Source organism: Python bivittatus, unplaced genomic scaffold, assembly GCF_059951505.1.
Source record: "Python bivittatus isolate LINGU-HERP-01145 unplaced genomic scaffold, Pbiv_v1 ctg000480_np1212, whole genome shotgun sequence".
Taxonomy (NCBI): Eukaryota; Metazoa; Chordata; class Lepidosauria; order Squamata; family Pythonidae; genus Python; species Python bivittatus.
Window position 1 is genome coordinate 100,774,261 of NW_028277075.1, and position 16,908 is coordinate 100,791,168.

Below are 16,908 nucleotides of genomic sequence, written 5' to 3' on the forward strand. Positions count from 1 at the left end.
TTGTAGCTATTCACTTAAAAGTAATCCCTTTTAAATTCAGAAATCTTAACTTCTGATCCACACGAACAAGTATAAGTAGTTAATTGCAGTTCTAGAAAATTATTCAGTGTTAGAAAATGTTCACACATTTGATACTGCTTTACAGAGCGTGACACACGCATTAAGCATTAGCCAAACTGAACTGCTGAAATATTTATTAGTTTTTGCAAGTTGTAAAGAGCAAGGGAATCTGCAATGCATGGAGTAAATTAAAGAGAGGGAAAACATAGACTTTTCTTTCTTCCCTCCCCTACATCCTTGGAAAGTATCTCCATTAGCCATTTCTCTGGAGATAACTTGTAGTTCAGTAAATCTGCTGTTTCTAACCTATTTACCTGAAACCTTCAGCCTTTCTAGAAAATAGTTCCATCACTGTTTGATCATTCATTCTGTGAATACTCACATATACTGAGTTGACAACTATTTCCTGTGTTTCTCCATTCCAAAAATAAGACAGAAACAAAGATCAAGATACATTGCTTATGATAAAGAGTAATGCTTACACGGCTATTTTTGGTAGCTCCAAAAATTAGAAAAAAAAGTGGTTGGAATTTTGGTAACATTATTTGCCAACCCTGGCATACCTCAGAGGTCAGAAAAAAATATGGGAAAACACTCTGCTCCCCCTGAATAAAAATATTGCTACTGCAGGCTATAGTGCTACTTATTTTTTCCCAGGATATTCTACAAGTAGTCTTGCTTTATCATTTATTTCAGGATATTATTGAACTGTTGCTTATACTAACCATTTAGATAACAATTTGCTTCAAAGACTGATTTAATTAAAAAAGTACAAACATAGCACAATGCTATTAAACTAGTCCTACTGGCAATTTGCTATATAACAAATGCCAATCGGGCAGGGTGCGTTTTCCATCCATGTCATGGATCATGTTGCACTTTTGGTGCATAACCCCAAAGATTTTGAGTGTCTAGCTATCGTAGCCCAATCACATGATAATTTCTTCAGTCTCTTAACAAATGGATACTTCAAATATTGCCATACTGTGCATGTTACTTTTTAATATCCAGATTTTAATAATTGATCAAAATCTAGTGCAAATCCTCAAGAGTTTTGCTCATGTCATAAGTTCCTGATTGGTCAGATCCCCCTTAATTAATTTATGTGGGTGAAATTCAAGTGGAGTTTTCTATCTGTGGCAAAAATTCCATGTGTTTTCCCCCTAACTACTGAATGGAGTAGGGAGAGCCTTCAGAACAAATTAGTATGCAGGAAGAATGAAAAAAAAGGAAAGTTCCCTTGCACAGCTAGAAGGTGTACAACATTCACACCTTCACATGTTTGAAACAGTTATGTAAAATATTCAGTGTGCAATATTAGCTCGAATGTTGTCATGGTTCTCTCAGACTCTTGTAGTATTCATATTTCTCAGATCTATTTACATCTAATTGTTATTCTTACACTATTGTTTAGTTATGGGAGTTATTTTAAACAGTTCTTTATGTTAGAAAATCATTCTGTTAGACATCGAATGAAGTATTTTTAATACTATAGTGTACGCTGTGTAGTAAAATCTGAATATTGTGGTTCTTATATCACTGATATGGAAAATTTACATTTTTATAATAACTATTAATTTTTTTTAAAAAAACAATATAAACTAACCAAAACTAATATTAAGGAAAAATAAGAAAAAATTGAAAAAATTGAAAAAAGAAAAAATAGTAAAAAACAAAAGTGCAAAAAAGAAAAAGAAAAACAACAAAAAAGACTTGACTTCCAACCCACCCCACAACAGATATAAGTAACAATATACATCAAACTCTTGCTCTAAATTTACTACATATCTTCCATTATTTCTATTAACCCATATTATTTCTAATCATCAAACCTATACAACATAATTTCATTTTTGCATATCCCACAGAAACACCAAAAAAAAAGAAAAAACCCCAATTAACACTAAAATTACCCAATGTCTTATCTCAAATCAAAACTCTCAATTTCACCATCTCGGCCAACTCCATCAACCTCACAAACCATTGTTTCACTATAGATAATATCTCTTCTTTCCACCTCTATGCATTTAAAAACTTTGCTGCTGTTATCATATATAAAAAATAAAATTATAAATAATATATCCTTCCACCTTTATACATATAAAAATCTTACTACTATTATCATATATAAGAACAAAAATTCCATAGATTTAGTAACAAATATATCCTAACCTTAGTGAACTTTATACCAAAATCCTTAATCCACTGTCATTCAGTCCTGGTCATAAAAACAAATTTCATTAATAACTACCAAGAGCCTCAACATATATGTTAACCATAGTCCAGTAAATTCACTTTGCAAACCTTCTGTTTACTTTTAAAAAGCTTAAACTTTAGTCCTTTCTTATAATGTCCCACCAGTTGGTTCCCCGTCATCTTCTTGTCTTCTCCCAAAAACATATCCAATATTTTCTCTTCAACTCTTCCCAGGAATGGCCTCATTGATGCAATACATTCCTTTTGCAAATCCAAAATAAAAAATCTTTCCAGATCACTCTTCTCCATTATTTGCATGTCCCCTTTGAACATTGTAACATCAATTGATTCCATTTGTAATTCCATTCTAACATTTTTTTCCATATCATCCTTTGGCCATCTTAAGTCCATATTTAAATCCACAACTTCTTTATTCATATCACCTTCATAATCCAACATTTTTTTGAGTTCCAACTCCACATTCAGTTCAGTCTCCACCTTTTTTCCAAAGTTAATCATCTTATCCACTTTTTCCTCTCTTTTTTTCAAGGGACTTAACTCTAGCTCCTAGTTCATCAAACATTGACTGGAGTAGACCTAAAGGAGTTATTTTATCTTCTAGTGGCTGCTCCAAGGGGCCTCTTAGCCATTTCTTCTTTTTCATCATCTTTTTTCTTTCCATTTAGACAAGTAAAATGTATAGCCAGATCTAGTTAATTATAAGTGAAAGTAAACTGCAGTTCACACCCTATAGTGCCTTCCAAGCTGAAATTGCAGACGCAAGTGCTCGCTTCAAAGAGATCACACAGGAATCAAGTTACAATCTAGCTCTGTTTCTAAAGTCCCACCAATCAGCAGTCAGAACTGAACAAAAGAAGAAACTTTCCCATAGAAAAGACAAACCTTATTGCTGCAGATGGAGTTTCGTGAAAAAATAAACTTTTAACAAATAAATCTTCCTTTTTCACTATAAGTAAATTTTAAGTCTCTTTTAATTCCACTTTTCCTCCAGCTTTTTGTAAATTAATCACCTTAATTTAAAACTATTTCTTCGTTTAAAAATATAGTCCCCAAAATAAGGATAAGCCCCAAGAGATTTACTTATCTGTTGTGAAGAAAAGTCTCTGTTAAGCTGAAAAATAGTTATAAACCAAGGTGTTTAAGAAATGAGAATCGATCAGCACTAGTGTCCATTAAGGCTGGACCACAGGGGCAAACAAAGATGGTTCCCCTGCCTCCCAGCCACTTGACTCAAGAGCCATTCGCAGAGGTTTCAGTCTCCGCAATTAGCTTTCGAGAAACAGCTGTCAAGAGACCAAATGGGTCAATTTCCTCACTTCCTCCTCTATCTGGAGCACGTTGGATGGCCAGCGCTTGCTGCCAGCCAACAATCCAGCTGCGGTGCCATCTCTCCCTGTTGTGGAGAGGAGTCTAAGCTGCCATTTTCCCACCGGAAATCCCAAAAATTTACATTTTTCACTTCCTTAAAATAGCCGTATTCTGCTTAAGGGTACTTTGTGTTTGTTTCTTTGGAATGTAATTTTTCATGAACTTCCATCTCTAAAAGGTGGTGTGGTTTAAATTATGGCTAGCATTATTCCTGGTTAATATTATATACATTTACATTTTTTACATTTTTTATATTTGGAGTGCAGTCTACAGTTATTCATCTCTAGGACATGAAATTTATTAAATCTAAATACTTAACATTGAGTTTAAATACTGATTTCATGGAAATCAGTTTCTGCTTCAGTTTTCTCTAGAAAACAAACATGATTAAAGCGGAACTACTAGAGCAATATCTAGAAACCACAGTTTTTATCTCTGTGTTCATCTCAGCTGCATGAAACAAGTTTATAGGGAGATAATTTAAATCTCTGATTTCAATTTACTGGATTACTAAAATGAATCCATTCCTCTTGGGCCTTGGTTTTCTTGGAAGAATAGTCTGCAAGAAGTGTTACTAAAATTAGTGCCAGGAACCTTTTGTCTTGAGTACTACTGAACACTTTCTGTTCCCTTACAATGCTTACCAATACCGTTTTCTATACACAATAATCTAGCTTTCTAATAAGGGAGGTTGTCAGGTTCAGCCCAAGAAATTCCACAAGACAGTTCTGGAATTGCTCTGTTCTTTATTAGCTTGCACCTGCTAGACAGAATCTCGCCAGACTAACTCTAACTCCCAAAGTCTGCAACTAAACACTACAAATTCCTTAGGGTGGTGCCAGTCTCATCCTCTTTGCTTTCACATTCTCCTCCTGTGGGCCGAGGAGATGCTTCTCCCCATGGCCTTGACTCTCCTCACGCACATCCTCCATCACAGAGATTAGTTTTATGGCAGTTGAGATTTTTTTTAACCAACAGAAAGGACTATTGAAAATATACAGAATATTTTAAAGTCTCCTTTTAAAACAGAGCAGTATGCTGTATCACAACATTATATCCAAAATGGGGCTATCGTGCACTAGTTTTTTATCACTTGATGAGAAAAATACGGAAAACCATGCAAGATCATTATTTTACTGGAGTCTTCTGCCCAAAACACTGTAGACATGGCTTTTGAACCAGATGTATTCTGAACTGGTTCTTATTTATAGAAGAGTGTTATGTCAGAAAGGTCAGTGAGAAATTATCTCAGTTCTAGAGAAATTCTAGATTCTATACAAAACTGTGTTTACTTTCTGTTAAATCCTGCATTTTTAAAAAAATTCTAAACATCTTTCTTTGGATCCAAGGCAGAATCTTTTCTTGATTCAATTTCTGATCCAGTTTAAGTTTATTTTATGTTTAGAAATTTTTTTAATATTCAGCAACAGTATAAATCAGCATTCATTCATTATTCCCATATATCACAAGATTCACCAAAATTAGGGCTATTATTAGCATAATATATATAATCTTTTCAAATTCTGTAAAGTGCAATTCATATTGGAAATTTATCAGTATCTTTGAAAGAAAAGCAATTGACCATCCTTTATTATGCCATTTTAAATGTTAAATTGTCAAGGAACTATTGAGCAATTTACATAGTTGGTAGAGCTAAAAATATAATGAGTTTCTTATTATGTCATTCAGCATTAACTCCCATTGATAATATAAAATAGTCCCAATGTTGAAGCTTTGCTACCCTTTGCCTAGTTATAATTCTTATTTCTTCAGATATTTTTTCTAGAAATTTCCCCTATGAAAAATGTTATTTTCTGTTAACAACCCCTCCAATATTTTTTTTTGAGTTGTAAGATATTTGTGCTATTCTTATTGGAGTTAAATAAGAATAGCACAAATATCTTATATCTTGTATTCCACCTCTTGTATAGAAGCTGATAAAAGCCTCCTGATTTCCATACTGTTTGTCATTTCATTTATTTCATTTAATTCCCTAAATCTGTATACCAAGCTGCTTTAAACCTACTGGGAGATAGCCTATCTCCTTTTCTAATAATAACTTATATATCTTTGAAATTGTTCCTTTAGGTTTGGAGGCATAATTTATTATTAACTTCTCAAAGTTTGTTAAACAACAAGGTGCTGTGTTAGGGGGAGATGTGCTCTATCACTGCTGCTTATTGGCACTCTCTCCAAATCTGAAACATAGCTCTTGTAGATATGCTATTTATATTATCTGTTTTTATAAGATCCTTAAGAAGAAGACGACATTTGGCTTATAGATCTATCATGTACATTTTCTATCTGCATCCACTGCCTTGTTGAATTTGCCCTGTTTAAACGGAATAATATTTTATCCCAAATGTGCTGCTTGATAATGTAATTGTAGAAATCTAGGCCTCACAAGCCCTCTTAAATCATATGTGAACTATTATTCACAAAAGACTAAATAAATCCTCCATTTGGTGTAATATGGGGGTTGGGGGAATGCTATGTTAAATTTAAGTGTCTCCCCCCTCCCAACTAATTACGTCCCTATATTAGTTTCTATAAGATACTTAGCCACTCCCTTTCTTTTTTCTCACTTATCTCCTAATATTGAACACTTACTTTATAACACCCAACATTCTTGTACTTTCCAGACTAGAAAATATCCTTTTATCTTATATCCTTCTTGGAGAGCTACACCGGACTTCCCAAACAGTTAAAAAAATAAATACCCACATTAATTAATTAAAAGTCAGGCTATATAAAACAAACCCTATACATAAAATAATTTACAGGTAGTCCTTGCTAAACAACCCTAATTGGGACCGGAATTTCCATCGCTAAGTGAAGCAGTCGTTGGGTGAAACATCACATAACTGCACCGTTTAGCAACGGCAGTTCTAGTAGTCCTGGTTGTGTCATTACTCAAGGACACACTGTGGTTAAGCAAGGACATCACACTTCTCCTGCCCTGCCACACTTGCCTCTACTTCAACTCCCCCAACCCATCTGTCTCCCCTTGATCTCTGCCCTTTTGGCTGACCTGTACTCCACCGCTGCTGCCCCTCTGCCAGCCACAGTTCCTCTTGTGGAAGGTTGGGTTATTACTTTGGTAATGGAGCACTGGTTAGTGTGGGTTGTTTTTCAATAGACTTGGTTTCTAATTTGCCATCATTTCCTCTGCTGATGAGGATATCGAGGAAGGATAATGTGTTGTTGCTTTCTTCTTCCCTTGTGAATTTTATTCCTTTGAAGATGTTGTTGATTGTTTCATGTGTCTTCTCTAGTTCCTTTTTTATTATGACGGTGTCATCTATATACTGGATCCATACTTTTGGTTGTATGTATGGAAGTGCTAGTTTCTAGACAATGCATTATGGTCTCTGCTATGAGTCCTGAGAGTGGTGATCCCATGATTTGTTGGTATGTTTGTCCATCAAACTGAAAGTAGGTAGTAAGGCAGACATTGATGAAGTCCATGATTCTGTGTATTTCGATCTTAGTGTATTTGGCTAGTTCAGGTGTGTTGCGTGGTACTGCTGCCATGGATTCTTTCACTAGTTCTAGATCTATGGACATAAAGAGTGCTGTGACATCAAATGAAACCATAGTTTCATCTTCTACTTTTAGGTCTTTGATTTTCTGGAGGCACTGTGGTGGGGAGTTGGTAGAATATTCGTTCCCCTCTCTGAGATATCTAAGCTTTTTTGTAAGTTCTTTGGCTAGGTTGTATGTTGGGGTCCCTGGTAACAATACAATTGGATGAAGAGGTATGTTTGGCTTGTGTATTTTTTAGCATCTATAGAAGCAGGGGAGGATAGGTCCACTACTTTTCATCCACCACTGTTCTTCTTTTGTGATTTGATCTTTCTTGGTTAGGTCGTTGAGGGTTCTCTTGATCAGGTTGTTCAGTTTCTGTATTGGGTTAGTGTTTACTGGGATGTAGGTTTCTTTGTCCTCTAATAATTCCTTGGCTTTTTGTATCCATTGTGTTCTATCCATGATAACTGTGGTACAGCCTTTATCTGCTGGGAGGATGGTGATAGTTTGGTCCTACTTTAGGTTTTGGAGCACTATCCTCTGCTTTGAGTTGGTTCTGATTCTGTGTTCTTCTGGTCTGTGGTATGATTAACTGCCTTATGTTTTGTGGGGTCTTGGTGTCAAGTCCTGTGGCTTTAAATGCTGCTTCTAAGGCTGCAGAGAATTCTAATTGATTAGCATTGTCTGTTATAGTTGAGGCCTTTCTGAAGGGTATTGTATTCTGCGGTAGATAGTGGGCAGCTGGACATGTTGACTACCCATTTGGATTCAAGTACCTCTTTGCTTCTGGGGTTTAGCTTGAGCAGTTTGGTTTGGAGTTTTGTTTCCCTTTTTTCATTTTGTCTTAGAGATGTAGTCTTGATGGTGGTTGTCAGCATTTTTGTGTGTTCTGACTTCAAGGTTTCTTCCAGTTGCTCCTTGAGGTTATCTATGGTGTGCTGGCATTAGTTTAATCTGAGGTGAGCATCCATGATCATTAGCCATATCATTTTTCTGCTGCTTTGTTGAGCTTTTTCCATCCAGCTGTACATTTTACTGGAGGTTTGAATCTGACACTGTTGGGCAGGGCCTGCTGTTGTAGACATTTGTGCAGAAAGAATAGCTGTTCCTTGGTGGAGGCTTGCTTGCATGCAATTTTCTCCCATTTGCATGCTTTCTGAAGCGTTGTTCCAATAGAAGAGAATATATGTAGCTCTCTGTGGAGTCCTTGGTACTCTCTCATGATGATGTCAGGTAATGATGTTGTTACCTGATGATGGAATAAAAGGAATAAAGTTCACAAGGGAAGAAGAAAACAATACACTACCCTTTCTGGATATCCTCATCAGCAGAGGAAATGACGGCAAATTAGAAACACAAGTCTATCAAAAAACAACCCACCCTGACAAAGTGCTCCATTACCAAAGTAACAACTCAACCTCCCACAAGACGAGCTGTGTAAGAACATTATTCAGATGAGTACAAATGCACTGCAGCAACCCAAAACACCATAAAAAGGAAACAGACCACCATACAACATCTTCCAACACAATGGATACCCACGTAACTTTATCAAAAAGTGTTTGACTACTCAACCCACTACAACACAACCAACACAAGCTATGAAAAGAATAACACTATCATACATAAAAACATCTCAGAAACAATCAACAGACTATTACAACCACACGGCATCACCATAGCACGCAAACCAACTAAAGCCCTCCAAAACAACATCTTAAGTAAACCAAAAGACCCAGTAGCCCAAGGAGAAAAACCAGGAGTCATCTACAACATACAGTGTAAGGACATAACAGCCACTATGTAGGACAGGCAGGCAGAAGACTAGCAGAACGCATCCATGAACACCAACTAGCAATCAGAAGACACAATGAAAACTCCTTAATTTCACAACACATGGACAGACTCAACCACAGTTTCAGCTCAGAAACTGTGAGCATCCTAGACCAAACTAAATCCCAAAACGCTAGGGAATTCCTGGAGGCTTGGCATTCAGACAAATCAGCCATCAGTAGACACATAGAGATAAACCACATTTACACACCATTCAAAAGAGACAATGAAAAAGCTAAAAAGGAAACAAAAAGCTAAGAACACATCCTTTCCAGAAGCCAACACCCAGATAAGCAGGGATTAACACCAGGCAATCAGACAATCAAGCTGAAAACAATACCCTAATCAAGGAAGGAGAAAACCACACCCCCACCAACACTGGCAGGGCAAGCTACTATATATAAACACTCACCAGCACTGATAATGTTACTTAGTTGGGTAATGAAATGTCTGCAAGCAAACAACCAAGCTCAGAGAGCACCAGGGACTCCACAATTAAAACAGTGTCCAGGATGGTATATAATTTTCAAGCTCCCTCTCTACACATTCTCTTTACCTTCCATTTCTTCATTATTCATTACTGAAACAGAGTGTCTGCTGTCTTTGGTTCATATATGAAAGCTTTAATCCATCTGTCTCTTTGTGAAGTTCCTTTTTTAGACATCTTTCTTATTTCATCTTATCACTTAGCAGGACTCCAGCCAGATCTGAACAGCTAAAACTATCAAAAGAGTTGGGTCAAGAGGAGAACAATTGGCTCAGCATGCATTTTTCATTGGTGGCTAGCCACTCCCCTTAGTCCAGTTTATCTTTGATGTAAGACGTGTGTTAAAAAAAAAAAAAACAGTACCACTGGGTAGGGGGAATCTTATGTGCTTGGCATTGTATCTACACCAAAAGTTTGATTCTGCACATGCAAATTAACAAAAGAACATGATTTCAAAGTAAACCGGGATTTCCTGGTATATAACTGGGAAGTACTTACGACCTCACTTCCTCCACAGTCATTAAGTGAATCACCTGTGGTCGTTAAGCAAGACATCACGTGACCATGAGTTGTGATTTTACTGCTGGCTTCTCCAATGACTGCTTGTTGGAAGCTGGCTGTGAAGCACGCAAATGGTGATCACGTGATTGCGGGATGCGACGATCGTAAGTGCAAGGACTGATTATAAAATTACTTTTCCAGGGCCGTTGTAACTTTGAACGGTCACTAAACAGGGCAGTTGATAAGGACTATATGTATGTCTATTATGCAAATATCTGCAAATCCTATGACCAGCCATTTCACTAGGCCTGTAAATCTTGAGCCATTTCCACAACTGTAATATGTACAAGGGAAGGAAGAGAGAGGGGAAACAGACTTTATGTGTTCACACAGTATGTTGCTTAACATTATGTTTGAATACTGCATTGGTAAAAGAATGGAAATCACATCTTATAAAAATTAATTCTTCATTACAGTTCCTGCATGGAAGATACCTACTGGTCAATAAACGTCTGAGTTTATTCAACATTATGAGAAGAAACTATAATGAAAGAGATAAATTGTGACAAAATCAATAAATTATGTTCCCAAAATTCTTCTTCCAATTTTTCAAATTCTGGAGAAACTATTGCCCATTTCAAATACTGGAGAAGCTATTTCAAGTAGCACTGTCAAGCCAACATTTAGGAATCTTTTTAGTTTAGATTTTATTTGTGGCATTCCTATTTATGCCCAGTAGTCAAAAATGTTTGCATAATTATACCCATAAAATTAATAAATATTACAAAATAAACAGAACTCTATAGAGTGTTGAATTAGAGGAAGTATTTGGATGGGAATATTAGTGATTCAAATACAGAAAATCTCCAAAAAAAGTTTGGTCACAGACAGATGAACCGGAAAGGATTCTGAGAAGAAAACTGACAGCTAATTTGATAGAAAGCATCCTGTTTTTGCTGCCCTAACTCTGACCCTGGGATCTGATGAGAGAGGAATTCAGAGCCAGAAAGAACCATAAAATGAGAAATGTTGGAGTCATATATTCCTTCCTAGGTATCCAGATAGTGACAGGATAGTTGTTAAGAAAACACTGCACCGAAGTTCCACATATTGGAAATATTGTTTTACATCTGTAGAACTATCTAAGAAAAAACAATATTGCTAAAGATGTTTGGCACAAAATTGTTTTGCAATTTGGGGAGACAGGTTGTTGTTACTTCAGATTCTCTCATTGTAAATATTTGTAAAGCATGAAATTTGAACAGTTAAGTAAATATTAGACCACGAAGACTGTAAAAGAGAAAACTGTATTGAAACCACTTTAACTGTCTCTTACAAACCACAGTGACTCAGCTGGTACTACACATTAGGTCAAACTTATGATTGTAGCCATTAATGGGCTTTTATCCTCCATGAATTTGCCCCTTTTAAAGTCATTCAATCAAGCAGTCATCAATGTATGTCAATGTGGTTACCTAGTTTAACTGTGCCACTATTTAAAAAAGTATTTCTTGTCTGTTCTGAATCCCCCACATTCTGCTTCCTTGGATGACCCCACTGTTTAGGATTTTGAGAGGAAGAAAGACTCATTCATTTTCTCCACACCAGGCTTCACTGAGTACACTTATAATGATCACTCTTATTTGCCTCTTTTCCAAGAGAAAAAGTCCCAAATGTTTGTTTGGAGTTATGAATTGGAGTATTATTTATAGAGCTACAGAAAGAAGTACAGGCTTTATTTGCAATTTGATATATGCTATATTTCTTCCTTTTTTTTTTTTTTTTTTGCCAATCTTTTAGGAAGGTAAGGGATATAATTCCTTTATCTTCATTATTTATAAAAATAGCTTCTGTAATTTTACTTACAATAAATCCATTATAATCATTGTTTTATATTCTGATTCTTTGAAAAATAACTAGACCAGTATAACACTGAATCAATTTTTAACAAAATCTTCTTGAGTCAAAAATATTACATATTTCCTAAATCACCCCTGCTCTATATTTCCATTATAAATGGTGGGTTACTGTTCTTTTCATACCTTAGAATATATACATGTTTGGGATTATGCTTTATATCAGAAAAACTTCATGAAGCAGTGCACAGTGCTATATTTGTTTATTGGGTTCAGTGGGTCTTACTCCAAAGAAAAATGGGTATGGGATTGCTGTCTAGGTTGCATCAATCCACCATTTGCACTGCTGTCTCATACCATTCAGAGTTCTTTCTGATTTATAAAATTGTCAATAGCTGTGACACTTCATGTTTTATAGACCTAGTGAAGAGCTTCTTCTTTGTAATCTGTGGCCATGTTGACAGACCAGAAAACACATAGAAAAAAGAATATTGTTTTGTGCTGTTAGTGGTGGTGATGGTTGCATTGCTATCATAATTATCAACATTACAATCTTTTTTTTTTTTTAATTGTACTGGGTTTACTATTATCAGTCCTTTGCTCTTAAAATGATAGTTGAAACTGATATGTCTTCTCTGATACAAAATGTGATACATCTTTTTTCCAAAGGTGTCCTCTGGAACCTGTCTTCATGTGATGCAGTAAAAATGACAATCATTCGAGATGCTCTAGCAACATTAACAAACAGTGTGATAGTTCCTCATTCTGGATGGAATAATTCTTCCTTTGATGATGATCATAAAATTAAATTTCAAACTTCTTTAGTTCTGCGCAACACAACAGGTTGCCTAAGGTAAAATCATAGTTTCATAATAGTCATCTTAAGTAGTAAATGCTTATGCATCTTTTTTAAACCATTCACTTCTGTCATTCAAGCCAATATTTTTTCTTTTTAGTAATGAAAAAATGCTGCAAATTTAGACCCAAAGAGATACTATTATATGAATGAAATGAGTCCTGTGTATTTGTATTAAATGCCCATTCATTGTTAGCCTTCACCTGGTTGATTTGGTCCAGATCATAGTAGTAATTTATTTTGTAGCATATTACCAATATGTGTATGGTTTTTATTAGTGCAAGCATTACAAAATTATGATAAAGTACTTCTATCAAAATCAATGTAATAATAGCTAGTATGTATGTCCCCAAGGGATTGGGTTAGCCCAATGGTTTGTTGGAGGGTTTTGTTTGTTCTCCTTTTTCCCTTAATCACGAGAATTCACTTCTCATATTGTATCAAAAACTGTTTCAGTAAACCCATGAGTGACAAATGCGGCCATTTTGCATGGAAGTCTGTTGTTTAAGTAGCATAGTCTTAGATCCCTTTTGGGAAAGACTTTTTGGCCTTGGCCACATTCTGTAAATCCAAATTCCAAAATAAATAAGAGTCTTTCACCCAAAGATAAAAACCTACTGGATGGAGGACAAACTGGAGATCCATGTGAATAACTTTTGGAGGGCAGTTATCCTACCAAGTTTGCTTATAATTTTGAGCCCTTAAACTATCCCTTGGGTTCAAAACTATTCTGTATCTATTTTATTTTACTTCATTTTTATTTATAAAATTTGTTTTCTGGTTTTCTTCAAATTATTCTAAACCACAATACAAAAAACAATAAAACAATAGGAAATGCATAAAATCCCAGCAGTGTAAAAACAAAACAACAGAACAGTAGCAATAGTAAAAGACTCAGTAGCACAGATTCAGCAGATGGCTTGGGAACAAATACTTCTTCAGCTAGTGTCAGAAGCTCCCAAGAGTTGGCACCACCCTATTGTACAAGGAGATCCACAAAGTGCTACCAGCAAGAAAACTTTTAACTCAGATCACTGCATTATGGCCAGTCACACAAATGGAACCTTGATTATACCTCCCTGGCATCATAAGCCAAAAATAAAGAGTGTTTGAATGGCTTATTAAGAGTAAAATATTCTGAGATCCTGGTGCATATGAAAACAAGAAATGGACTACAGTTGGAGTCGTATGAGTTTATTCAGCCATTCTTCATTGCAAGAGGAACCAGTTGGCAGTCACTAGCATGCTTTTTGTTCTCACTAGGCCAGAACTATTTACATTTTTTCTTACCTTGACAACCATAATGTCTATGCGGTTAGATAGTGAAGAACCTGAAGTCCTCTAGATGTTGAAGTACAGTTTTCAGCATCATCATCCATTCTGACTGGAGCAACCAGAAGACTGCAAGTGTCTCTTCTTTCCTGTTGTTGTTCAGTCGTTAAGTCATGTCCGACTCTTCATGACCCCATGAACCACATTGGGCCAGACCTTCCTGTCCTTCACTGCCTCCCTGAGTTGGCTCAGTTTCATGCTCATTGCTTCAGTGATGCTATCTAACCATCTCATCCTCTGCCGTCCTCTTCTCCTTTTGCCTTCAATCTTTCCCAGCATCAGGGTCTTTTCCAAAGAGTCCTCTCTTCGCATTAGGTGACCAAAGTATCTGAGCTTGAGCTTCATTATCAATCCTTCCAGTGAGCAATCAGGGTTGATTTCCTTTAAGATTGACTGGTTTGACCTCCTAGCAGTCCAGGGGACTCTTAAGAGTCTTCTCCAGCACCACAGTTCAAAGGCATCAATTCTTCGGCACTCAGCCTTCTTTATGGTCCAGCTCTCACAGCCATACATTACTACTGGAAAAACCATAGCTTTGACTATGTGGATCTTTGTCTCTGCTTTTTAATATGCTATCTAGGTTTGCCATAGCTTTCCTCCCAAGGAGCAAGCGTCTTTTAATTTCATGGCTGCAGTCTCCGTCTGTGGTGATCTTGGAGCCCAAATAAATGTTCTTTCCTGAACTAGATAATAAATAAGAGTTCATAACAGTACAATTTAAGTATTATAAAATATAGATCAGTTTGCATAAACATCATCTTTCCAGAAGACACTCCTTCAGCACTTATCCTACTCTGTCCCACTTTACCGCAGACCCCTGCTGTATTTCTTTACTCACTCTCTATAAAGCGGACTGCATTGTTTGTCTCTGTGGTCACTGCAGAGCCTGTTCAGAGCCTCCCTAGGAAACCTTCCAAAACTGATAAGGTTTTTTAGTAGGAAGCATGCTTCAAACACGTCCTGCTATCCTTTTTAAATACTACAGCAGTATTGAGAATATCTTCTTGCTTTTCCTTAATCACTCGATTTTGGGGGGGGAGGGACAGTTGTCTTTTTTTGTTGTTAACTGGGGGGGTGCGGGTGGAGTTATCATTTCTACATAGTTATGTTTCACTAGCAGAGTGATAATTTGCCTGGCTGGTCTCTGGTTTTACTTCATCCTGTCATTCTTCACCTAACTAAAGCACCTATCCAAAAGTGCCTTATGTGTAATGGCAAAATAACCCCACAGTAGGCATGATTTTGTCTCCTTGGGAGAAAACCACATTATGGTCACTGGTCTACCTTGCCAGCATTTTGTAAAATAAGCTCACCAAAATAGTTCATCCATTGCTTCGGCTCTGGTTCCATCAACTTCTAGAGAACCCTTCACAATCCCTTTGATTCTGGGTGATTTTTTTCATGAGTTATCTTCACCCAGAGAAAGTTAAAATGAAATATCCAACTCCTCAATGATATGGAGAAGAAACCAGAAAGAATGCATTGTCTCCAATTCAGCAGTCTTTACCAGTCACCACACCTATTGGCTGAGAAGCTTACTTACTCACTTACTCTCCTCATCCACTTTGATCTGTGTTCTGTTGCAGTTGGCCAGTTTCACTGCTTAATAATGTGCTGCTCAGTTCTATTTTGGAAGGAGAGATTAAGAAACACTCTTTACCACCTGAACCCCAGATGATTCTCTATCTCAGGTGCCTTGGTCATAGCACCATTTGCCACAAGTCTTACATCATTAAAATCCTCGCTCCCCACCAGTTGTCAGGACTTTCTCCAGGTTCTCCCCAATCAGTTTATTCCATATCTTTTCTTAGTTATCAGGCACCATAATATCAGCACTACTTTCCCGGATACTGGTCTTTATCTTGGGATGAAAGGTACAATTACTATTTCCAATGGGCTACTCTTATGTTCCAAAATTGGACCTGCTTCTTATCTTATGGTAGTTTCTCAAGGAAACCTTATTGCTTAAGTGCTCAGCACTACTGATCTTCATATTGGCTTGCAGGGGCTTTGAAATGTCAAGTTCCACCAGTTGCAGTTCAGGGTACTGCTACTGCATGGGAATCTTTGCCTGTTACACATTTAGTTCTACCTGTGACTTTTGCCCCTTCAGCATTGGTAGCTCTGGTTCAAGCAATTTTGGCTTCAGCAGAGATTCCAGTTCAGTTGCCATCCAAAGTAGCTGCCGTTTCACCACCACTTAGTCAGAATCTTTCCTGGAAGCTCATTATCTGTTACATTTATTAGGTTGATTACTGGATTTAAGACACTTTCTTTTGGATTAGCTGCCCATTTCCTCTGCAGACCTGTTGATAAATGACCAAGGGAACTCTCTCCATCTGAGGAAAACCACCCTTAAGCTTCTGATCACTGACCGAATAAACATTATTTCATTTCACCCTTAAGCTGAGCAACTTACCCAAATGGCTTCTATTTGAGGTCATCCAAGCTCTACCAATTATGAATGAGTAGGTATGTGTACCAGGTGCCCATTCCTTTGCTTCCAGCTGTCCTTAGATTGGCAAAGAATGCATGGCAGAAGTTGGCTACTATGCGCCAGACTTCCAGGTAAGTAGAGGACTTATCTAAAATCAAGGATGACAATTACCATTTCTTGTTTCATCATTTATCTTCACCTCCTTAATTGTTGAGTAAGGCCCAGCACCAGTCTTTGAATCTGTTGGCAGACAGGGAAGGCAGGAAATTCAACTTTTATTCAATCATTGCTTTGTCCTAGCATACTGCTAATCCTCAAGCTCCTACGGGCAGTTATCAACAATTTATGTAGGGAAAGACAAGTGATTGTTCAGGGGGGAAAGAAAAAAACAGTAGGGAGTTACTATCTTCTTTATCATTATGCCAAGCAACAA

At 36.8% G+C, this 16,908-nt stretch overlaps 1 protein-coding gene across 6 annotated transcripts in view; it reads left to right on the top strand.

The window, feature by feature from the left end:
* PKP4 (plakophilin 4) overlaps nt 1-16,908 on the top strand; it is a 146,399-nt gene that overhangs the window by 106,792 nt on the left and 22,699 nt on the right. For all 6 annotated transcript variants that reach the window (XM_088146588.1, XM_088146585.1, XM_088146584.1 and 3 more), the window contains one exon: nt 12,520-12,703. In XM_088146588.1, the coding sequence (XP_088002714.1) occupies nt 12,520-12,703 (184 nt within the window). The remainder of the gene's footprint in view (nt 1-12,519; nt 12,704-16,908) is intronic.